Below are 26506 nucleotides of genomic sequence, written 5' to 3' on the forward strand. Positions count from 1 at the left end.
AGAAGATGCCGGCGGCCATCTTCAGCAGGTAAGTAAGAAGTCACCGGAGCGCGGGGATTCAGGTAAGCGCTGTCCGGTGTTCTTTTTTAACCCCTGCATCGGGGTTGTCTCGCGCCGAACGGGGGGGGGGGGGGGTTGAAAAAAAAAAAAACCCGTTTCGGCGCGGGACAACCCCTTTAAGTCGCAGGCACTAAATCAAATGTATATTTGTAGGTAAAAGCTCGTTTCAGCTGTGTTTAACCCTACAAGCCATGTAGGGTGAGGTAAACATCTCTTTGATGAAGGGGTTCATACACCTGAATACTTTGAGGACAACGGGTTCCAAACCAATAATATGATATTTTAATGTCAACCACTGGCAAAAACACCAAAAACTTAAAAAAAGTCAAACCACCTTCTACTTCTAATGTTTTGAAATTCTTATATTAATACCAAAAACTCATTTACAATCCATACTTTTTTTCACAAAATCACTATGACATTCCATCCCGCCCACATGGAAAGAAATATCAATAAAAATCAGGACAATATAGGACATATATCTAGATATCTGTTTCTCGGAACCCGCAACAGTCCGTGAGGTCGTACATTTGATACTCTAGTTCTGAAAAGTCATTGGAAACAGCCATGGAGATGGACTCCACCTCACTCTTGTAGGACGCCGATATGTTACTTTTCGTTGAGCTGTTCCTTATTTTATTAGAAAGGTTGTTCATTTTTTCTTTCAGTTGAGAAGAAGAGTTTCGAAAAGGAGAGATGAGTTTCCACCCATTAAAATCCATGCTCTTCCTCCTTGTGGCAATCCCATGGTTACCCGGGTTGAAAATAAATGAGGAGTTTACGGAGGTGAGGTCCGTAGATTGTTCTGTGTCTGACCCCCTCCTGGAACTGGTCATTGAAGTTCTCCATTGATTATCATAGACTCTCCATAGAGGACGCCGTCTTCTCCGGAAGCGGCATCTCAGCAGTCTTATGAAGGCCCTTTTGAATTCCTTGCTGGAACATGGGTATATAATAGGGTTGACGCAGCTATTAAAGTATCCCAACCAGAAGATGAATTTAAAGACACCCTCATGAGGTCTCAATTGCGGAAAAAATGACCCTAAAAAGAGACAAAAACAATTAAGAATGATAGATCAATCACATACATCAAGACTTTAATGGGTTGTACAAAAAACTATTTTTAGCACCCATTCAGGTGATAAAAGTCTAATTAGCAGTGTCTCACCACTAAGACCCCCACTGACCTAGAGAATGGGGGGTCCCGTGCCCTCCTCCTCCTCACTGAAGACTCACTGTAGCCCCCACAGTGAGGAGAAGATTGAATGTAACAGTGGTCAGCATGCGTGGCGCTGCTCCAGTAATTTTTTATGGGACTGCCGGAGATAGCTGCCTGTTTCCCCCATTGAAGTAAATGGAGTGGTGCCGGGTATGCGCGATCACCACTCCAATCAGTCTGAAGTCACTGCGGTTGGTGCAACAAGCCCACACCGACAGAAGAGGCGTAGATACCCACTGATGAGACTTTTATCACCTGTTCTGTGGATAGGTGGTAAAAATTGTTTTTGATACAACCCCCTTAAAGGGATTGTCTGGATTTGAAAAAATAGGCTGCTTGCTTCCAAAAAAAAGTGCCACTCCTATTCACAGGTTGTGTGTGCTGTCGCAGTTCCGTCTGATTCACTTTAACAGGGTTGACCTGCAATTTCACGCATTAACTGTAAACAGGTGTGGCGCTGTTTTTAGAACAATGTAGCCATGATTTTTCTAATCTTGGACATCCCCTTTAAGTATTACATACAGGATGACACATGAAGGCTTATAGCTCACATTCTCAGCAACAAAGATAACAGTAATCTTCACTATGGCATTATCAATCAATGATATTTATAGCTAAGTAATGTAATTTATGTACACAGCGACTCCGACAGCAGAATAGTGAGTGCAGCTCTGGAGTATAATACATGACGTAACTCAGGATCAGTGCAGGATAAGTAATGTATGTACACAGTGACTCCACCAGCAGAATAGTGAGTGCAGCTCTGCAATATAATATAGGATGTAACTTAGGATCAGTACAGGATAAGTAATGTATGTACACAGCGACTCCATCAGCAGAATAGTGAGTGCAGCTCTGGAGTATAATACAGGATGTAACTCAGGATCAGTACAGGATAAGTAATGTATGTACACAGTGACTCCACCAGCAGAATAGTGAGTGTAGCTCTGGAGTATGATACAGGATGTAACTCAGGGTTAGTACAGGATAAGTAATGTATGTACACGGTGACTCCACCAGCAGAATAGTGAGTGCAGCTCTGGAGTATAATACAGGATGTAACTCAGGATCAGTACAGGATAAGTAATGTATGTACACAGTGACTCCATCAGCAAAATAGTGAGTGCAGCTCTGGAGTATAATACAGGATGTAACTCAGGAGCAGTACAGGATAAGTAATGTATGTACACAGTGACTCCACCAGCAGAATAGTGAGTGCAGCTCTGCAGTATAATACAGCATGTAAGTCAGGACCACTACAGGATAAGTAATCTATGTACACAGTGACTCCACCAGCAGAATAGTGAGTGCAGCTCTGGGGTATAATACAGGATGTAACTCAGGATCAGTACAGGATAAGTAATGTATGTACACAGTGACTCCACCAGCAGAATAGTGAGTGCAGCTCTGGATTGTAATTCAGGATCAGTACATGATAAGTAATACAAGTGGAAAATATTCAAAAAATTATTCATCTTTTGCGGTAGTCTGATGCTCACAATTGCTACTCTGTTCCTCCCTCATACTTTACACTGCAGCTTGGTTCGTTTAGATAGGCGGCTGTATAAACAGACGTCAAGACATAAACTGATAATTTCTATCACAGCAAGGATATAATAATCTGAAACTTTAAACCGAAAGTAAGAAAACAGATGTCCAATGAGTGCAAATAATATACTGAAGTAAATGAGCCAGATGAAATAGATAGATCGATAGATAGATAGATAGATAGATAGATAGATATGAGAAAGATAGATAGATAGATATGAGAGATAGATATGAGATAGATAGATAGATAGATAGATATGAGATCGATAGATAGATAGATAGATAGATAGATAGATAGATAGATAGATAGATAGATAGATAGATATGAGATAGATAGATAGATAGATAGATAGATAGATAGATAGATAGATAGATATGAGATAGATAGATAGAAAGATATGGAATAGATAGATATGAGATAGAAAGATATGAAATAGATAAATATGAGAGATAGATATGAGAGAGATAGGTTTGAGACAGATATATATGAGATAGATAGATAGATAGATAGATATGAGAGATAGATATGAGAGAGAGATTTGAGATAGATAGATAGATAGATAGATAGATAGATAGATAGATAGATAGATAGATAGATAGATAGATAGGAGATGGATATGATATAGATAGCTAGAAGATAGATAGGAGATAGATAGATAGATAGATAGATAGATAGATAGATAGATAGATAGATAGATATGAGATAGATAGATATATAGATAGAAAGATATGAAATAGATACATATGAGAGAGATAAATAGCAGATAGATAGATAGATATGAGATAGAAAGCTAGAAGATAGATAGATATGAGAGATAGATATGAGAGAGATAAATAGATAGATAGATATGAGATAGATATGAGATAGATAGATAGATAGATAGATAGATAGATAGATAGATAGATAGATAGATAGATAGATATGAGATAGATAGATAAATAATAATAATCTTTATTTGAATACCGCCAACATATTCCGCCCGAAGAGCCCGGGCTGGGTGATGGATTGAGATGAGCGAGGCAATATAGGGGGGCGCTGCGCTGTGGAGGGCTTTGTGGATGAAGGTAGTACGTTTAAATTGAATTCTGTATTTAACGGGAAGCCAGTGCATTGCCGGCACAGAGCAGAGGCGTCCGAGTAGCGGCTGGACAGGAATATGAGCCTGGCTGCCGCATTCAGGATGGATTGGAGGGGGTAGAGTCCGATGCAGGGGAGGCCGATGAGGAAGGAGGAAACACCAGTAAGTCAGTTTTAGAGAGGTTTAGGTAGAGAGAGGACATAGTGTTAGAGACAGCGGACAGACAGTCGGTGAGGTTTTGGAGGAAAGGTGTAGAGATGTCACGAGAAAAGCTGTATAGATGGGTGTCATCAGCATAGAGGTGGTATTGGAGGCCAAAACTCCTGATTCTTTGTCCAACAGGGGCTGTGTAGATGGAGAAAAGGAGGGGGCCGAGGACCGAGCCCTGGGGGACCCCAACAGCAAGAGGAAGAGAAGGAGAGGTAGAGCCAGCAAAGGAGATGCTGAAAGAGCGGTCAGCTAGGTAGGAGGAGAACCAGGAGAGAGCAGGATCCTTTAGTCCAATGGAGTGAAGCATACTGAGGAGGAGTTAGTGGTCAACAGTGTCAAATGCTGCGGAAAGGTTGAGGAGGATCAGTAGGAAGTAATCGCCCCTCGATTTGGCTGTCAGTAGGTCGTTTGATACCCTTGTAAGTGCAGTTTCCGTCGAGTGTTGGGGTCGGAAGCCAGACTGTAGGGGGTTGAGGAGAGAGTTCTCTGAAAGATAGCTTACAAGGAGGGAATAAGCTAGGTGTTCTAGTAGTTTGGAGATGAAGGGGAGGTTTGAGATGGGTCGGTAGTTGGCAGCATCAGTCGCGTCAAGAGTCGGCTTCTTTAGCAGTGGGGATATGATGGCGTGTTTGAAAGAAGAGGGAAGGATGCCAGAGGTCAGAGAGAGGTTAAATATAGTGATGAGATGGGAGATGACCACTAGGGAGAGGGATCGGAGGAGGTGTGAGGGGAGGGGGTCGCTAGCGCAGGTGGTGGGGCGAGCAGAGGAAAGAAATTTGGAGACTTCTTCCTCTGTCGTTGGTCTGAGTACAGACAGTGAGCAGGAGCTAGATGCAGTGCTGACAAGACTAGGGTCAGGGCTAGTCTTGGGAAGTTATTTCTTGACGGATGTCATCAATTTTCTTTTTGAAGTAGGCAGCCAACTCAACATCACTGAGATCCGTCACAGGGGGCTGCGGTTTAGGGCTGAGAAGGGAGTGAAAAGTATCAATGAGCCGTTTAGGGTTGTGCGATAATGAGGAGACGAGAGGTAGATAGATAGATAGATAGATAGATAGATAGATAGATAGATAGATAGATAGATAGATAGATAGATAGATAGATAGATAGATAGATAGATAGATAGATAGATAGATATGAGAGAGAGATAGATAGATAGATAGATAGATAGATAGATAGATAGATAGATAGATAGATAGATAGATAGATATGGGATAGATAGATAGATAGATAGATAGATAGATAGATAGATAGATTAGATAGATAGATAGATAGATAGATAGATAGATAGGAGATAGATAGATATGGGATAGATAGATAGATAGATAGATAGATAGATAGATAGATAGATAGATAGATAGATAGATAGATAGATAGATATGGGATAGATAGATAGATATGGGATAGATAGATAGATAAATAGATAGATAGATATGGGATAGATAGATAGATAGATAGATAGAGATAGATAGATATATAGATATGAGACAGATATTAGATAGATATATAGATAGATACTTATATAGCATTTCAGAAAACTTCTGCTACTACAGACGTCCTCAATGTCCAGCAAGATGGATGGATTCTTAAAGTGTTTCCTCACTGTTGCTCATAACATGCCTGTGATAAAACGCCATGTTTGTTCCTATCTCTATTACATAAGCCCTAGTGTGTTGACGTTGGCTGTACCTTTATTCTACAGGCTCGGCTCAATCATAACAAAGCAGCAAGAAAGGATTTCAGTTTATATTTTTTTCCAAATATTTAACTCACATAGGTGCTTGGCTGCTCAGGGCCTGTGATCAAAGGACCAAGGACGACCTCTTCCCAACTACTCAAACAGTGAGTGTGACAAATATTCAACGTGGGGCGTGCAAACATCGAAACACAGCAGGTTATGTACAGCTAGCTCTGCTCAATCCCAGACAGAGCGTAAAGGTTACTTATTCTGGGAAAGAAGGCTGAACAAACAGTTATTCCACTAATATTATATGTTCTTATTCATAGCAGCAGTATTACAGCAGTTATATTCTTGTACACAGGGGGCAGTATTATACAGTGTTTCCCCCAAAATAGGCCCTACCCCAATAGTAAGACCTATCAGATTTTTTTGGGAGGCTTGAAATATAAGGCCTCCCCAAAAATAGGACCTATCTCGAGTGCCCCCCCAAATTAATACTCACATGGTCCGCAGCATCCCGATGGTGTCTGCAGTGTCCCGTTGGTGTCTGCGGCGATGTCCTCCTCCGTCTCACAGCTGCCTTCTGCTGGCGACAGGGCTTTGGATATCCCGCCTCCAGCAAAGCGAGCTCTGTGATTGGCTTATCAGGTGCCGGCTGTAATTACAGCCGGCGCCCGATGAGCCAATCACAGCCATTCAGTGAATGACATCACGTCGCAAGCAGAAGGCATCTGTGAGGTGAGGAGGACGCCGCGCCGCCGGACACCATCGTGAGGCATCGGAACGCCACGAACCAGGTAAGGGAAAACCCCCCCAAAAGAAGACACTGTGCCCTTTTTGGGGCAAACAAAAATATAAAACAGTGTCTTATTTTCGGGGAGACACGGTAGTAATTATATTCTTGTACATAAGAGGCAGTATTATAGTAGTTATATTCTTGTACATAAGGGGCAGTATTATAGTAGTTATATTCTTGTACATAAGGGGCAGTATTATAGTATTTATATTCTTGTTCATAGGAGGCAGTATTATAGTAGTTAAGTTCTTGTACATAGGAGCAGTATTATAGTATTTATATTCTTGTACATATGAGGCAGTATTATCGTAGTTATATTCTTGTACATTGGGGGCACTATTATAGTAGTTATATTCTTGTACATAGGAGGCAGTATTATAGTAGTTATATTCTTGTACATAGAAGCAGTATTATAGTAGTTATATTCTTGTACATAGGGGGCAGTATTATAGTAGTTATATTCTTGTACATAGGGGGCAGTAATATAGTAGTTATATTCTTGTACATAGGGGGCAGTATTATAGAAGTTATATTCTTGTACATAGAAGCAGTATTATAGTAGTTATATTCTTGTACATAGATGGGAGTATTATAGTAGTTATATTCTTGTACATAGGGGCAGTATTATAGTAGTTATATTCTTGTACATAGACGGCAGTAATATAGTAGTTATATTCTTGTATCTAGGGAGCAGTATTATAGTAGTTATATACTTGTACATAGGGGGCAGTATTATAGCAGTTGTATTCTTGTACATAGGGGGCAGTATATAGTAGTTATATACTTGTACATAGAGGCAGTATTATAGTAGTTATATTCTTGTACATAGGAGGCAGTATTATCGTAGTTATATTCCTGTACATAGGGGGCAGTATTATAGTAGTTATATTCTTGTACATAGGAGGCAGTATAATCATAGTTATATTCTTGTACATAGGGGGCAGTATTATAGTAGTTATATTCTTGTACATAGATGGCAGTATTATAGTAGTGATATTCTTGTACATAAGGGCCAGTATTATAGTATTTATATTCTTGTTCATAGGGGGCAGTATTATAGTAGTTATATTCTTGTATATAGGAGGCAGTATTATAGTAGTTATATTCTTGTACATAGGGGGCAGTATTATAGTAGTTATATTCTTGTTCATAGGGTGCAGTATATAGTAGTTATACACTTGTACATAGGGGGCAGTATTATAGCAGTTATATTCTTGTACATAGGAGGCAGTATTATAGTAGTTATATTCTTGTACATAGGGGGCAGTATTATATTAGTTATATTCTTGTACATAGAAGGCAGTATTATAGTGGTTATATTCTTGTACATAGGGAGCAGTATTATAGTAGTTATATTCTTGTACATAGGGGGCAGTATTATAGTAGTTATATTCTTGTACATAGGGGGCAGTATTATAGTAGTTATATTCTTGTACATAGGGGGCAGTATTATAGTAGTTATATTCTTGTACATGGGGGGCAGTATTATAGTATTTATATTCTTGTACATAGGGGGCAGCATTATGGTAGTTATATTCTTGTACACAGGGAGCAGTATTATAGTAGTTATATTCTTGTACATAGGGAGCAGTATTATAGTATTTATATTCTTGTACATAGGGGAAGTATTATAGTAGTTATATTCTTGTACATAGCAGCAGTAATATAGTATTTATATTCTTGTACATAGGGGGCAGTATTATAGCAGTTATATTCCAGTACATAGGAGGCAGTATTATAGTAGTTATATTCTTGTACATAGGGGGCAGTATTATAGTAGTTATAGTCTTGTACATAGGAGGCAGTATTATAGTAGTTTTATAGTTATATGCTTGTACATAGGAGGCAGTATTATAGTAATTATATTTTTGTACATAGGGGCAGTATTATAGTAGTTATATTCTTGTTCATAGGAGGCAGTATTATAGTAGTTATATTCTTGTACATAAGGGGCAGTATTATAGTATTTATATTCTTGTACATAGGGGAAGTATTATAGTAGTTATATTCTTGTACATAGCAGCAGTAATATAGTATTTATATTCTTGTACATAGGGGGCAGTATTATAGCAGTTATATTCCTGTACATAGGAGGCAGTATTATAGTAGTTATATTCTTGTACATAGGAGGCAGTATTATAGTAGTTTTATAGTTATATGCTTGTACATAGGAGGCAGTATTATAGTAATTATATTTTTGTACATAGGGGCAGTATTATAGTAGTTATATTCTTGTACATAGGGGGCAGTATTATAGTAGTTATATTCTTGTACATAGGGGGCAGTATTATAGTAATTATATTTTTGTACATAGGGGCAGTATTATAGTAGTTATATTCTTGTACATAGCGGACAGTATTATAGTAGTTATATTCTTGTACATAGGAGGCAGTATTATAGTAGTTATATTCTTGTAGATAGAAGGCAGTATTATAGTAGTTATATTCATCTATATAGGCGTAGTATAATAGTACCTTGACTGCAATGTTTTTGTCTGTATGAGGCAGTATCTTAGCAGGAGTTTTCTAAGAATCAATATTTTTCTTATGTTCATCAAGAACGTTTATTGCTCTATGGATGGTAAAATCAATATTGACTAGATTTGTTCTCTAACATACAGGTTTGCCTTATAAAACATGAAGCTCTACTAATTTTCAGAGACAGTTCCAAGTTTCAAGTACTTGTCCCTTGGAATTTATATTTGTAGAAATGTCTGTGTTTTCTTAGGATTGGTCACTGCACAAACATATCCCTCCAATTATTTATATTAGACTTGATTCTCACCATCATGTCATCTTCTCCAAAGGACAATTCCATAAATCCTTTCTGCTCAGCTGTACACATTAACTGTATGAGCAGTCATTTTTACGGATTGATGACTTGTAGACATATTTTCTAAAGTGTTATTAATGTTTGAAGTAAAAAAAAAACTCTTTTGAGGATGGTGCTGATTTTGCAATTAGAGTGCAATTAAAGGGGTCGTCTCACTTCATTTAACCTCTTTCATAACAGGAGTCATCAAGATCACCACTTATCTGCATGCAGGGAAGCCATGGTAATCCAGAAATTGGCCGTGCATATCATGCATAGATGGCTTGAGTCCACCAGACACAGGCTTTCCATATTCCTTAGTAGAGTAGATGGAAAAATTTATCTTCACCATTTTGAAAATGTTTTTGTCATATTCTAAAAGTAGCTTCTATAAGGCAAAACTAAGGGAAACCTGTTCCCAGGGAAATACCATGAGAGTGGCTCTCAAACAGCTTCAAAGCCATTTCCCCGCTAAGAAACCTTAACCCCTTGAGTGGCACGCCCGGAAAATTTCCGGGGACGAGCTCCACTGCTCATAGCAACATAGCCCGGAAGATTTCCGGGCTATGTATCACTATGGGAGCTGCAGAGCACAATGCCACAAGCTGTGACAGTGTGCTCTGCCTGCACAGACCCACACAGAGCAGTGCAAGGGCTTTGAAAAACCAGCAGAAGATATTGCCGGCATGTCGGCAATGTCCTGCTTTGTTTACAGGTTGCCATAGAGACCATCGGCTTGTCAGAAGCAAGCCGATGGTCTCTGTGGCAGGGAGAGCTGGTTGTTAGCTGTCAGAGGACAGCTAGGTACCAGCTCTTACAGCAGAGATCAGAGAAAACCTCCGATCTCTGCTGTGTTAACCCTTTACATGCTGCAGTCTATGTGACTGCAGCATGTAAAGGGCTGTCACTGCAGCATGTAAAGGGCTGTCACCATCGGACCCCTGGAATGTGATCAGGGGTCCTGATGGGTCCCTGTGGAAGTCCCCTAAAGGGACAAAAAACAATAAAAATTTTTTAAAAAATTAAAAAAAAAAAAAAAGTAAAAAAATTATTAAAAAAATAAAAAAAACACTTGTCTCCCTTTACTTTGTAAAAAATCAAAAATACAATCACACATGTGGTATCCATGTGCGTCGTAATGACCCAGAGAAGGAAGTTAATACATTATTTAACCCCTTAATGACATGGCCCCTTTTTTCTTTTTTCCCCATTTCTTTTTTTCCTCCCCCCTGTTTAAAAAATCACAACTTGTCCCGCAAAAAACAAGCCCTTATATGGCCATGTCAATGGAAAAATTAAAAAGTTATGGCTCTTGAGACGCAACTGCAAAACTAGTTGAAATTCAATGATTAGACCATTTTAAAAAACCTGCCCTGGTGGGCACAACAGGGTGGTAGGAAACCCGCCACTCAAGGGGTTAAAGGACCTTTTTCAGGGATTTCTTCCTTTATTTCGACATTTCTGTTGCCTTCAGTGATTTCTCTCAGACCATCAGCCTTGCCGAAAGATAATATATTTGCTAGAAACTGGGACATCTTAGAAGCGGGACTCTATGGAGTCATAGTGGTGGAACTTGCTTCTTCTGGCCCAACAATTGGCACCCTAGGGGTCCATTTGGACTTTTTTTATGGCCAGTTTAATTTTGATAGGGCATAATATTTTAATGTAAAGATAACTGTAGCTCATAATGTGATCTCTTTAAGGAAACGTATCCAAGTACTTGTTATGTTCAACCAGTGATATGCCTTGAAGCTCAGGATTATCCTTATATCCTATTCTTGGTGTAATCTAATGAAAAACATGCAAGTAATCTCTAGGTTCCGCTTAAGTACACAAGATTCAGTTTATAGACTTATAGAAAGCTCGAAGTCTATTCAAGAATGAAAATGGCTGAAAACAATCCAGGATTTATATCTCAGCATCACAATCACGTAATGTTCTAGTGTACTGTAGGATGCACTTCTATATATCTCACTGCTGTAGGATAGTGGTTAATTGACTTAATTAACTTTAGCTGCTAACTGGTACTTGAAGCCATGCTGGGACTTCCTGCTGTGAAAGGGAAGATAAAGCTGCTCCATTCATAACCAGATTTGTAGCTATGTACAAAGTGGCTGCAGAGACCAATCATTAAATAGAACCTGTGATTCATGGGTCAGCTGCATAGCTTTATAGCCATGGCCCATTGACTCTATCGCAGCCTTTTCTTGTTTCAACTTCTCCCTGTTCCTGCATATTGAGTACTGTTAGAATTGGCTTTTGGCACTTTGAATCTGTCAACTGGGCGGTCGCCATTGCTCATTGTCAATCAAATGTGAAGTCATGCTGTGATATTAAATGGTGTAGGCCCCCATTTGATAGATTCAAAGTGCTAGGAGCTGTACCTTATGGGAATCTGTACAGAGAAAAGGGACGTAGAGAAAAAAAAAAACTGTGATAAAGTCATCAAGGCCATGGCTGCAAAGCTATAATATGCAACTGGCCCCATTGACCCAAAGCCAAGACAAGTCACTTTAAATGGACAATCACCTTTTGAATGTCCTATTAAAACCCCTCTTTGATCTACAGTATAAAGGAGAACAGCTCACAAAGTTCACCTATTACATGGTCAGCTAGTCATTTGAATGTACGTATGACCAGATGTGGCTCCTCCCAGTGTTAAGAGCAAGGTCAGAGGAGCCGGAACTCCACCCAGAATATGGGGCCTGGGGCAAAAGAGCTGATCGCCCCCAATTCCATTCTTAGCACCCCCGGCAATCAGTTGGTTTTGCTGAGGCAAGTCGCGGCCAGATACAAATTTTTCTTGGAGTAGTCGCTATGGGGGAAATGTAGTATTAGAGGACAACCATTCACATGAATCACCTCCTCTAATGCCAGGACGGTGGAAGACCTGTCAGAATGAGAGCCGCTCTTACTAAGCATCTCTCTATTCCAGGTTATGATTGGCAATCTCCAATGGATTCCCTGTTCTTGATGTGCCCTAAAGAGGCATATGAATAGGGATTGTACTCTGGGCACAACCCTTGTAATGCACAACACTGGTATGGTGTCACATGGAAAGCTTATAGTTTTATATTACTTAGCAGCAAGTACTGTGTGCCATTATATAATTCCCCATGAGGTGCCATATTCCACCTCTATAATATAGCATTTAATTGATTCCTTATTCCTATCAGATTCCATGAGAAACATACCTAGTAAGAAATTGGAGGCATACATGTAAATATGGCATGGACCATCTTCAGAAGATAGATATAATACCAGAACCAAGTTCATAACATAAATACAGTAACAGAACCAAACTCATTATATAAATACAGCACCATAACTAAGCTCAGAACATAAATATAGCAACAAAGCCAAGCTCAGTATATTCCTATAGCACCAGAACTAAGCTCATAACAAAAATACAGGACCTGTACCAAGCTCATAACATAAATACAGCTCTAGGACTGAACTCGTAACATAAATACAGGACCCGTACCAAGGTTATAACATAAATACAGCATGAAACCACCTCCGTATACAGATATTATAGGAGGATCCAGCTGAACATATAAATACAGCCCCAGAACCAAGCTCATAAAATACAATAGCAGAACTTAGTGATTCTGTTGCGAGGGACTGAGGGTTTGACAGTTGCGCCTTGGAACATTAGGAAGGAGGAGACAGAGCCAGGAAGAGGCTGATTCAAGTAGCTTCACAAGATGCTGCCACATGGAGGAAGAATATCATCAGACTTGGCGGACCTAAGGGGGGACAGTTGCCCCCAGCCTACATCCACCTGGTGTCCCCTCTACAAGCTGGTGGCCAGCACCCTGTGTGACCAAACGGGGTATATGTAACTAAGTCCAGCCATGCTGTGTATGTTAGGAAGATTAAAGGGATAGTAGCATGAACTACCACCAGGTATATCTGCAGTATTTCCTACATAATCAACTCTGCTAAGCTTCTGTTTTTGGCTTTGTAGAAACATCCTTGCATCTGATTCTTCTAACCCCCCTGATTCATAAATCCTTCAGCCTTACAATCGGGACATGGCGTTATTCTGTCCCGCTGCCATGCTGTGATTATATTTTGTTTGTTTCCTCCAAAGTTTGATACATTGACACAAAAAAAAAAGAAAATGGAAAAACAAGCCAGCCATTAAATTAAAAAGCGAACGCCTGATTGCTCCTTGTGGAGTCTCCAATCCACCGGGCGCTATCTCAACAAGTAATCACATTTTTAAGATTATATTCTTGATTTCAGGAACATGCGAGAAGCCAGGGCTGGTCTTGATGCTGATGTTGATGTTATGTAAGTGGGAACATGAAGTTTACCTTACTGCTGAGATTTCTCAAGAGCAAGTCTTAGGGAAAAAGACTCATTCAAATGAATTGTGAGTCTGCAGTAAGAGCTTTATCAAATAGCGGCTCTGAGAGGGTCTAATTAGAGGAACGTAAGGGAAGGAGACTTTAAGGAAGATAAAAGGATCTTTGTGGAACTAAGTCAAATAAGTGGCCTTATTATTTTTTAAGGGGGTTGTACAGGATTAGAAAAAATGTATTTTTGTTTTCTTTTTTTCCCAGAGATCTGTCAACATTATGTGTGTGGTGCTGCAGTTTGATGCAGAATGGAACTGAGTGGCACTACCATGTGTGAACAAATGGGAATTGCTTTTCTAATCCTAAACAACGGCTTTAAAGGTGCAGGTATTGTGTTTATCCTCATTCACTTTTATATGTATGAATCTAGAAGGCAAAGCAGCATTATACTACTGAAATTTAAAGGGCACCGCAATGGGCACGTACACGCCCCTAATGATTTATCAAAGCATTACTGAAATTCTAATTTCAGTATAATTGTAAAATACAGCAATATTTTCATATAAAAATAAGTTTTTTTCCAATTAAATCTTGAAATAAGATGTTTGTTGTCATTCTGGAATAGTGGGAGGAAACATGTAAAGTGTTCCTTGGTCAGCTGAACACCCATACCTGCTGGTTTATAGCCTATAACAGTGATGGTGAACCTTTTAGAGACCGAGTGCCCAGACTGCAACCCAAAACCCACTTATTTATCGCAAAGTGCCAACACGTCAGGGGGCAGGGCTCATCACGACGTATGATTTTTTCCCCCGTCGTTCCTAAAAAGGACAGGGTTGCTTCACAATAGACAGCGTGCAGATTTTGACTGCTTTTTGGATGTGGAAATACTGCAGAATGTCCTCAGCGGAAATTTCCGTGGAAAATTCTGCAGCATTTCGACATCCAAAAAGCAGTCAAAATCTGCACACTGTCTATTTTGAAACAGCCCTGCCCATCTCCGCCACATGTAAACATACCCCAGCAGTAATAGTGACAGCCTCCCATCCACCCCCAGAGGCCCTAGCGGTAATAGTGACCCCCCAGCGGCCCCTGGTAGAATAGTGACCACCCCACGGCAGCCCCGGGTAGAATAGTGACCACCCCATAGTGGCCCCCAGTAGAATAGTGACATCCCAAGCAAAATTAAATGCATACGCTGACCTGTCCTGCAGTGCCCACTGCCAGCGGGTGTGGTGCTGCCGCCGGTGCTCAGTGCCCTGGTGTCACCGCTCTGGTCCTGCCACCACCGCTCCCTGTCCTCATCCCACTGCATGTGCTGCTGCCACCACCCCAGCCTCTAGTGATGACGCCAATACCGCCGACGCTTCCTCTCCTCAGACCACACACGCCGCCAACCAATCACAAGCTGGGGGCGTGACATGTCAAATTCCTGTATTATGTCGCCACCTCTAACCTCCGGTGGCGACATAATACAAAAATACCGATGTTGGGAGGGGGGCAGAGAATCCTGGCTTCACACTGATGTCTCAGTGTGTGCCGGGATCAGCGCCGCTAGCTGCGCAGCTGTCGGCAGGGGAGCCGCGGCACTGCTGGCATTCACTAAAGTGGTGAGCGGCTGATGGCAGCGCGTGCCAGCAGGGAGGGCTCTGAGTGCCGCCTCTGGCACGCGTGCCATAGGTTCACCACCACTGGCCTATAAGTTTATAGCCATTCTTTTTGCAAAATGTCGGTAAGGTTTATTTAGTGCAATATAAGGGAACTATGGCTCCATGAAATATGGGTTGCGTATCTTATGACCAGCAGGAACTTTGATGGACCTTCTGGTTCGTCATCTCTGGCTTTCTGACATCTTCTTGGTCAGAAAGCCTATTATGTAACTGTTTCCACAGCTGATCTATTAAAGTGGATCTGCGGACCTCAATGCTCATCCAACCTCATTTAGGGTGAAGTTCCTTATTGGCTAGCTTCACTTTACGTATCCCTGGCTTTTGTAGTGAGGTTGCTGGTAGTTACCTTGTTCTAGTCAAGATAGATCTAATCAGTTTAGTATTGTTCCTATGGTTATCGCTAGTCCAGTCTGGTTTTCTAGCCTCTGATTTATTCTGCTCATTTCCTATTTATATCTGTGTGCCTTAGCTCATTATTCAGCTTGTTTCTTTGGCTTGTTGTCTGGGTCCTAGTGCCCTCTTGTTCACAGTGACAATATTTCAGGTAGGTTCAGCAGTAGGGATAATTGAGGGACAGTTAGGGACAGTGGTGTCTAGTGTTAAGGTCAGGTTCAGGGAAACATTAGGGAAAGAATTACAGAGAGCTGGAATTAAGGATAGAATTTCTTTGATTGTTATTTCTGTTCTATGTTATCTGCTTCAGTCTCTGTTTCATCATCATTTCCATCCTCATCATCCTGATACCATCATCTTCTGCCCCTGTCATGTAATGGTGAGTCCCTATTTTTGGATTTGTGTTTCCTATTTTGTTAATACAGTATGTGCTTCATATCTAATATTCTTGTCATGGCCCAGATGTAAAACTATTCAGCTCCTCTGTAAATCCTAGGATTATCTGAGTACTGGGATACACTGTTAGTACCTAGGAAAGGTAACAGCTAAAGGAAGTCAAGGGTCCATCCTTTAGCTGTTGTTACAGTAAAGTAACATCATGGGTTTTCTTAGGAAGCAATGTAGTGCAAGGTACTCCTTAAAGGGGTTGTCCCGCGCCAAAACGGGTTTTTTTTTTCAACCCCCCCCCGTTCGGCGCGAGACAACCCCGATGCAGGGACGTACAGAAAGCTTACCGGAGCGCTTACCTTAATCCCCGCGCTCCGGTGACTTCTATACTTACCTGTGAAGATGGCCGCCGGAATCCTCTTCCTCCGTGGACCGCAGCTCTTCTGTGCGGTCCATTGCCGATTCCAGCCTCCTGATTGGCTGGAATCGGCACGTGACGGGGCGGAGCTACACGGAGCCTGCATTCTGCACGAGCGGCTCCATTGAAGAGAGCAGAAGACCAGGACTGCGCAAGCGCGGCTAATTTGGCCATCGGAGGGCGAAAATTAGTCGGCACCATGGAGACGAGGACGCTAGCAACGGAGCAGGTAAGTATAAAACTTTTTATAACTTCTGTATGGCTCATAATTAATGCACAATGTATATTACAAAGTGCATTAATATGGCCATACAGAAGTGTATAGACCCACTTGCTGCCGCGGGACAACCCCTTTAACATGAAAGCAGGTAATTTAACTCCATAAAACCCCAAGACATATATTTGCATTCCAGGAATGTGGAGTTAATATGGCATATCAAGGCTGTTGACACTTTAAATGCCCTGTTTGATATTTGGTAGTCCTGAATGCTCACCCCTCTTCCCATGATGAAATTGCATCCAAATCTCATGGTAGCTAGGGGCCTTCTGAAGGTCCACAGGGTTGTCATGTGTTTCTGCCTGTGACCTGTTTTAGTAGAATGCCTGCAGAAATAACATATATTGCAATACTGAAGTATTGCAGTATATGTTATAAGCGATCACATTTTAAAAAAAGTAAACAAGTGAAAAAAAAGTTTTTTTTTTTATTATTGTAAAAAATAAAGACTGCTAAAAGTTTAAAAAAAACTTTTCCTGCATTAAAAAAAATCAAATATCCCAAAGCATACTTGGTTTTGCAGCATCAATAACATTATGATCAAAGTAAAACATTATTTATTACCGGCGAATGTCTTCTAAAAAAAAAAAGTACCAAAACTGCACTTTTATGGTCCTTCCCATCTCCAAGAAATATTGTATAAATAAGCAATCAAAATGGTACCAATAGGAACTACAGGTCATCCACAAAAAAACAAGCCTGCATACAACCCCATTGACGAAAAGATAAAAATCTTATGGCGGTCAGAACATCGGGGACGGTAAGTATTTTTAAGATATTTTATTTTTTAGAAGTAGTACAGCAAAAAAAAAAAATGGCATTTTTGTAAGTGTGCTGACCACACAATAAAGTTTTAGCTTCATTTTTGTGAAATTGGCGAAATTGCATCGTTTTTTTCCATTTCACAGCACTTAGAAATTTTAGAAAGTTTTCCAATACATTATATGGCATATTAAATAGTACCATTGAAAAATACAACTTGTCCCACAGATAATAAACCCTCAGACGCCTGTGCTGATGGAAAAAGAAGAGTTATGATTTTTTGAAAGTGGGTAGGAAAAAACGAAAATGGGAAAAAAAATGCTTAAAGCATTAGACAGTAGTAGAACACCTGACTACTATAATAGATGCATGTAAGGAAGAAACTGCTAGTGCATTTCCCTAAAATATAAGTGCAAGCAAAGAGGCTCAACCCAAACATATGTATTCTGTGGTCGCAACTTTTGTTGTGAGAGTGATGGCTCCTATAAGCCAATGGACATCAACCTTTCCAATGACTTGGTCTGAACTGAACTTTATGGGCGGTTGAGGGAAGTGTATAACTTCTAGGACATGAAAGTCACAACAAGCAACTTGAGTTAGCCAGACTCACAGCCTCTTTGTACTGCCATAGAGGCTCTGTTGGGCGCCGTAGCCACTTATTGTCCTCAGAAGACATATGTAGCTACAGTACAGTACAACCCGATGGCACCTCTTTGGGAGTCCTATACAAGCTCTACACAAAATGGAACCACAATATGGTGGGCCAACATAAGGCCTTAGGATGACTTTTGTATAAACAGTCCATAAGAGGACCACATATTTCTAATCATGTTAGGGCCTCTCTTGGGACTGAATGGATCGTAGATCCCCATAAAACTTTTGGTTCAGTTTAGTGGAACCACAAGGGGTCCCAGACTTGCACTGATATTATAGATGTGTGAAACGAACCCTAAAGTTCATTTCAGATGGAAATGTTGTGCATTCATGTTGGAACTATAATGTCTGGGTGGTATGTGCCAGGTTACATGATGGTGAGGCAATGACAGATAGAGGCAGAGGTGGCACATTTTTCATAAAAAGTAATTTTACAGTCCACAGTTACACTCCATAGGAGGATTCTCATTCTTAAATGTTACATAACACTCGTGGCCTTAACGCTCTTAAAGTGACAGTACTGGATTACTCATTATATGTTGTATGAGTTCTCATTACTCTGCTTAATGCACTAGTACTTACATCACCTTCACATCTCCTTCTACTGGCAGTGGCAAAACGCCTGACAATTTACATGAATTTGTGGTATAACCATGCATGCATGTTCTTCTCTGTAGGCTCTGTCCTCTCGTGCTCCATAGAAGCTGCGTCCTTAAACTCAGAATGCTACAATGTCATAGATGAGATCATTATACCAAAATGGTGGCTCAATCACCACGCCACATCAGACCTCCACTACCTCCTCCTAACCAGCTGTCTTGCTGCTCCTTACATCCTCTTACATGGCATAGCAAACAGGTCACATAACATCACACATATTACAACATAACCCCATTACATGGCAAAACCACAACAACCGTCCTTGTATTAAACTATGGCACCAAATGCTAGTGATAAGTCTTTTCATATTCCCATAAGGTCCCTGAACCTCCACCATGACCAGAGATTTTACACAGTCCCAGGGAAGAAGTTCCCTCATGCAGACGCTGCTCCGAATCTATAGTGCTGTATGCCACTTCAGCCCCCAGGTCATCAGGGCTTGCTAGTCTGGCAGCGTTATCTTCTTCTGCCCCAAGTCAGCAGGTATTGCTGGTGATCTCTCTGGATTCAGGGGCTCTACTGCTCAGGCCCTCTTATGGCAGCTCCCCAGTATGGGGAACCTACGTGCTGCACTGGCCTGGAGTCGCCCTCCACCACTTTACGAGTCCCTATTGGTGACTGCTGCTTGGGCTCTGCTCTACACTGCTGCTCTCTGATCTTCCTCTGACTGACTACACTGCTCAGGAGTGATGATTCTGAAAGATAGGCAGGGCCCTGTTCTCTGTCGCCTCCTCCCTTGCAGTGATCCAGGGGTAGAGCCAAAGATTCCTTTAGTCCACAACCAAAAATATCACAGTGTATAAAATCATATCAACTCTTTCTCGGAAAGCCACACCCATGTACAGACAGGCCCATCAAAGGGGTTGACCCCTTACAGAATGACATTTTGAAAAACCTGAAGACCCCAAACTGTAAACACTTGAAGGCCAGTCTCCACTTCTATGTGGAAACCATCAACAGGCTGCTGCTAATGGATCTGTTCTTAGTGTCGTTATCACTTGTAATCCGGAATGATGATAATCTGACACCTACCAGGTCTAGAGAATAAAGGCTTCCAAACATTTTACTGTAATGGGGTCAGTCAATAGTTAATCTGCTTGTTGACGGTTTCCAGGTAATATGTGACTTTTTGTTTCTTCTGCCCCTGTGCTGTTTGGATCGTGTCCTCACTGTCCTGTGTTCAGTGCTGTTAGCACTTGGTGACTAGTGATGAGAAAACCTTTCAATAGTTTGGTTCAGCCAGTTTGTTAAATCTTGGCAAAAAGTTTGGTTCTGTCTGAATTAGTTCGAGCCAAACCTGAACTTTACCATTACCCTGGTTGCAGAAGGAGGATGAGAACAAGGAGGACGAGGAGATTTAGTGACTTTGGCCAAGACAAAAAAACCCCGAGGTTTGGGTTCACGCCAAACCAAACTTTTAGCAACGCTCGACCCGAAACAGGGTTCTACTGTTTTGGTTCACTCACCATTAGTGACCCATGTATGCTCCTGTAAAGGTTACCCATTACCAGCCATTGCTAGGAGTTAGTCGATGTTTAGCTGCATTGTCTTTTTGCAAGTTCTAGTCATTATGAGACATCTCAGCTGGTAATTGCTATAAGCCGGAGGTTTTCTTTTTTATTAGTCTAAGCCGCTTTTATTGTTTTTCTCTCGGGAGGTTCAACAATGGGGACTCTGAATACTCCTGAAAATCACATGAACTTTTTTTCCTAAATAGCTAGTACGAATATAATTACACTAGAATTAGAAGCGGCATTATTTTGGTTCCTTGTAAAGTCTGTTTTGGCTACAAATAAACGCTTGTAAGAAGACAAATATTACTGTCAACACTCTCTCTCACGAGGGATTATGTAAGTCTGGTAAAGGAACACTCTGGTAGGGAGATAATGTCCTCCCTTGCTCTAGGGGCGCCCTTTTCGCCTCCACAAAGCAATAGCATTAAAAAAAAGTCACATGGATCGAGGACTAATAACTTTTCACCTTCGTGTACTAGGGAAGGGGTGGCTTTTGTGAAAGTAATAAACTTTCTTGTCCGCACTGCAATGTAAGCGGGGTGAGCAGTGTCCTGCTCCCCTCTTACTAATGACAGCGGCTGTGACGCTCAGTAGTGAGCTCTGTGCATTGCTGCGTCCCCCCATTGCACAGCCAGGGGAATTGCTTAAAGGGTTGATGGGGCATATCTGCTCTGCTGGTGGCCCTTCTAGCTGACGGGAATTAGGCCAGTTCCCTGCAACTGACGTGCCAAGAGTGGCATGAAGACAAGTGCTGAGAGCGCTGGGGGACCACCTTGAATATTAGCCATTGCATTAGGGTCCGTGAAAAGGGCTAAGCCTCAACCACTTATAACGCAGCATGCCAAGATAAAAGACAGCCATTATTTTGTCTGGGGGTCGACAACGAGGCCATAGAATGCGTGCAAAACGTCATCTTCCTTGGTTAGAATATTGATCAGGCTGGAGAATCAATGCCAGAGATAAAACATAGGATAGCATTGGGGCGAAGCGCGATGCTAAACATGGACAAAATCTGGAAAAGTAGGGATATCGGTATAGCAACTAAACGCAGGATAGTGCAAACCACCGTTTTCCCCCCAATAAAGGCTGATAGAAGGAGGGTTGATGCGTTGGAGCTGTGGTCCTGGCGAAAGCTGCTATGTATGCCCTGGACGGCGAAAGTAACAGATATTGCAATACTGAAGTATTGCAGTATATGAACAGAGAAGTCCTGAATCGTATAAGACCCGATACATTACTGGAGGGGAAGATGACCAGAGTCAGACTCATGGATTTTGGCCATGTAATACGAGTGGAGTCACTGGAAAAATCTATAATGGTTGCACAGATCAGTGGCAAAAGAAGACCTGGTGCCAAAGGACACGATGGCTGATACTGTCAGAGCGGATACTGGCATGGATATCACACAACTGAAAGAAGCTGTGCAAAACCGAAAAACATGGAGTTCGCCTTTAGGGTCACCGAGGGTCGTGAACGACTAAACGGCTAACAACAACAAGTGATGCAGCTCATGACTCAGGTATAACGGAGTCCCTACAGCTGCAGCCACCCCCACTCTTAACAAATATACACCAACATTACTTCTTGGATTAGGTGGGCTGCAGCTAGGAGACCTTGGCTATGATAGGCCTGGATAAAGGTCCGTGTAGTGTCGGCTGTACAGAAGGAGATGACACGTCACGTGGGAGGAGAAGAAGGCTTCATTCCTGCAATTCCAGAGGTCGATGATGGTGCAAACTATAGGGACCATGACGAATCACTGTAGAGGCAGATGTGGAACAATTTAGGAGGTTCGGACTGACTTCTGTGTCACTCTTGTGTCTTGTAGGTTAGTTGTGTGCTCCACTATCTCATACTTGCACTGATCTTACTACTTTAAGCTCCTAAGGCTGGGCTCCCATGACCAGGTCAATGACGCAGGTACTGTAGGCCATGCGCAATGTCAATTGCATATGGGCTGCAGGTCGCACGCATCCACTGACATCGATGGAGGCCGCTCGCGCTGAATCTGTGGTGAAATAGAAAATGCTGCTATTTTTCTTCTGCTCACAGAATACACAACTCATACCTGCGGGTGTGAAGAAGAATGCAAAACTACAGATAGTCCCCTACTTAGGAGCAGGTTCCGTTCCAGGAAGCTGTTTGTAAGTGCATTTTTGCATGTTCGAACAAATGCTTGTATGGAGGGGAAGCGCGGGTGGATCCAGCTCCATACAAGTTGGGTGCCGGCTGTTTCTTACAGTCTGCACCCACCTGCAACAGCTCTGATAAGCTGCACCGCTCATCGGAGCTATTAACTCTTTAAGTACAGCTGTTGCTGCTCGCGCCAAATTGTGCCCTCTCATCAGCACGGGGCAACAGAAATCTGGAATCATCTAACCAGGAGATGTTTTTCCGCTGCTCAGTGATACAATTTTTGCATTCTTTTGCCCGCTGGAGTCTCGGCTTTTGGTTTCTCTAAGGACACATTCAGACGACCGTATATGAGCCGGGTATTCACGCCGGCCGATATACGGCATCTCTCTCTGCAGAAGGAGGAGGCGGAGCAGTGCACTGAGCTCCCGCCCCCTCTCTGCCTCCTATCCACCCCATCTCTGCCCCTCTGCACTATTTGCAATGAGAGGAGGCGGGATGGGGCTAAATTACGTGAATTACCCCCCCCCCCCCCCCCGCCCCACCTCTTCTCATTGAAAATAGCGCAGGGGGGTGGAGAGGAGGCAGAGAGGGGGCGGGAGCTCAGAGCACTGCTCCCGGCTCTTCCAGCCTCTTCCCCCTGCAGAGAGAGACGACGTATATCGGCCGGCGTGAATACCCGTCCGATATATGGTCGTCTGAATGTGCCCTTAGGGTGTATTTGCATGTGTAATACACAGTGAATAGAACACCATTGTTGTATTCAGCTGCAATGTCCTGCACTGTGCAGCACCTGTTCATCAGATTGATTCTTGATATCCTCCTCTGCCTGTTCACTAGAAAAAAACTGCTCCTAGGACAATTGCTAGAGCCTTATAGCACAAACCAGTAGAGATGAGCGAACACGTTCGGCCCAGCCCCTTTTTCGCCCGAACACCGAACTTTGCGAACACTTCAGTGTTCGGGCGAAAAAGTTCGGGGGCCGCCGTGGCAGCGCGGGGGGGGGGGGGGTGCGGCGGGGAGTGGGGGGGAGAGGGAGAGAGAGAGGGCTCCCCCCTGTTCCCCGCTACTGCCGCCCGTGCCGCCGCGCATCTCCCCGCCCCCCGGCGGCACCCGGACCTTTACGCGCGAACACTGCAGTGTTCGGCAAAGCCGGTGTCCGGGTGCGGATGTGTCCGTAACGGACACGTTCGCTCATCTTTACAAACCAGGCATTTATGGCATCGACTGCATCCATATTTAATTCCACCACCTAATAGGAGAATTGGGATAAGGGTACATATAAAGGGGATCTCTCCATTGACGTCTATAGCAGGTATCTCTCATGTCTCTTTGTTAAGTAGATAATTACATGTTTCCAAGGAAATGTAGAGGCTGTATGAATTCCACAGACTGACGCAGTCAGGTAAGAGGAGGGTCACATGAGGTATGCGGAGTGATAATGACACTATTCCAGCACCGCACATTGTGTGTCGGAGGAGGATGAGGTCCCCGGGGAGACGAGGAAATATGTAAGTAATCAGTGAGAACATGAAGTCCGGAGATTCCCATCTAAATAAATATATGCAAACTACAAATACAGCGGACTCCACATTTCCGGCACTTCATGTCTGTTTCATCCAGCCCACATTTCTGCCCTAATTTAATAAAGATTCCTCCTAATTACATAGAAATGGATATGACCGATACGAATAGTGTCCTCTGTTACTGGGGCAGAAGAATCAGGCAGAAAAGCTAAACATATTATCTATTATCTATTGATCTCATATCTATCGATCTCATATCTATCTATCTATTGATCTCATATCTATCGATCTCATATCTATCTATCTATCTATCTATCTATCTCACATCTATGTATCTATCTCATATCCATATATCTCACATCTATCTATCTATCTCATATCTATCGATCTCATATCTATATATCTCACATCTATGTATCTATCTCATATCTATCTATCTATCTATCTCATATCTATCTATCTCATATCTATCTATCTATCTATCTATCTCATATCTATCTATCTATCTATCTATCTATCTATCTATCTATCTATCTATCTATCTATCTATCTATCTCCCATCTATCTATCTATCTCATATCTATCTATCTATCTATCTATCTATCTATCTCATATCTATCTCATATCTATCTATCTATCTATCTATCTATCTATCTATCTCATATCTATCTATCTATCTATCTATCTATCTATCTATCTATCTATCTATCCCATATCTATCTATCTATCTATCTATCTATCTATCTATCTATCTATCTATCTATCTATCTCATATCTATCTATCTATCTATCTATCTATCTCATATCTATCTATCCCATATCTATCTATCTATCTATCTATCTATCTATCTATCTATCTATCTATCTATCTATCTCATATCTATCTATCTATCTATCTATCTATGTATCGATCTCATATCTATCTATCTCATATCTATCTATCTATCTATCTATCTATCTATCTATTTCATATCTATTGCTCTCATATCTATCTATCTCATATCTATATATCTCACATCTATCTATCTATCTCATATCTATCTATCTATCTCATATCTATCGCTCTTATATCTATATATCTTACATCTATCTATCGATCTCATATCTATAAATCTCATATCTATCTATCTATCTATCTCATATCTATCTATCTATCTATCTATCTATCTATCTATCTCATATCTATCTATCTCATATCTATCTATCTATCTATCTATCTATCTATCTATCTATCTATCTATCTATCTATCTATCTATCTATCTATCTATCCCATATCTATCTATCTCATATCTATCTATCTCATATCTATCTATCTCATATCTATCTATCTATCTATCTATCTATCTATCTATCTATCTATCTATCTATCTATCTATCTATCTATCTGTCTATCTTCTGTGCACAGCGGCTGCAGTACAGAGCAGTAATCTGTATTATACAGGCGCAGAATATGAATAGTTGAGTATTTGATGGGTAGAACTTGTTATTCACCCTGTAATCTGCTACCATAGAGAAGTCTGTTCATTTCCATCATTGCTGAGCGGTATGGACACCCATCTCCTCGTGTGCCCTTGACACACCTTGTCCCTATCCAGGCTGTATTTAAATCTCCAGCAGGGGGCGACTTGAGTTTCTATTCATATCCACCGAATTCCACCAGATTATTCTACATATACGGTTGAGTAATTTTACAAATATGTCAATTTATGGACCTATTTACATCATGATTCAGACTCCAGTCACATGCGGAGCTGCGTTGAGAATGCTGCTTGCTGTTCGGAATCTCAATCCCCTCCAGAGACATTGACAAGGCTGAGCACATAATATACTCTGTGGTGGGAAAATATGACATGGGCTGCAAAGAAAAAGTGCGGCAGACTTTCGCACAGCGAAGCACAAATTTCTGCGGTGGATTAGCATGCAGACTAGCGCCATTCATTTTAAATCCACGCACAAAAAAAATCAGCGCTGCATGGACTGGAGTGCAGCTGACGCTGATTTGCCGTAGATTTGATATAGATTCTGTAGATTCTGCATCAAATCTGTGGAGAAATCCATATTGTGAAGAAGCCCTAATAGATCAATTCTTCTCCTGGACTGATGTGCCCTCTTGTATGACACTGTCTTATACTCCAGTCACATCCAGAGCTGTAATCTATGCACACACCATCTCCGCTCTGCTTCTGAACAATGTATCACACTCTAAATACATTGATTGAAATGTATTTCAAAGGACTTGAATTTACTGAGATTTAGTTTACATCATTTTATACTCCAGTCGCATCCAAAGCTGCATTTAAAATTCTGCTAAGACCCATTAAAGTGAAATCAGTCATTCACAAATGCGTTTCTTTTCACGGACAGATGGCCTGTGCTAAAATAAAAATTGCAGCATGTCCT

General features: G+C 41.5%; 1 protein-coding gene across 1 annotated transcript in view; it reads right to left on the bottom strand.

Moving 5' to 3' along the window:
- Positions 1-401: 401 nt before the first annotated feature.
- Positions 402-26506, bottom strand: part of ADRA1D (adrenoceptor alpha 1D) — a 127944-nt gene continuing 101839 nt past the window's right edge. The window contains exon 2 of the mRNA XM_066572937.1: positions 402-1102. Coding sequence (XP_066429034.1) covers positions 543-1102 — 560 coding nt within the window. The 3' untranslated portion in view covers positions 402-542. The remainder of the gene's footprint in view (positions 1103-26506) is intronic.

The sequence above is a fragment of the Eleutherodactylus coqui genome, chromosome 7, assembly GCF_035609145.1.
Source record: "Eleutherodactylus coqui strain aEleCoq1 chromosome 7, aEleCoq1.hap1, whole genome shotgun sequence".
Classification (NCBI taxonomy): domain Eukaryota; kingdom Metazoa; phylum Chordata; class Amphibia; order Anura; family Eleutherodactylidae; genus Eleutherodactylus; species Eleutherodactylus coqui.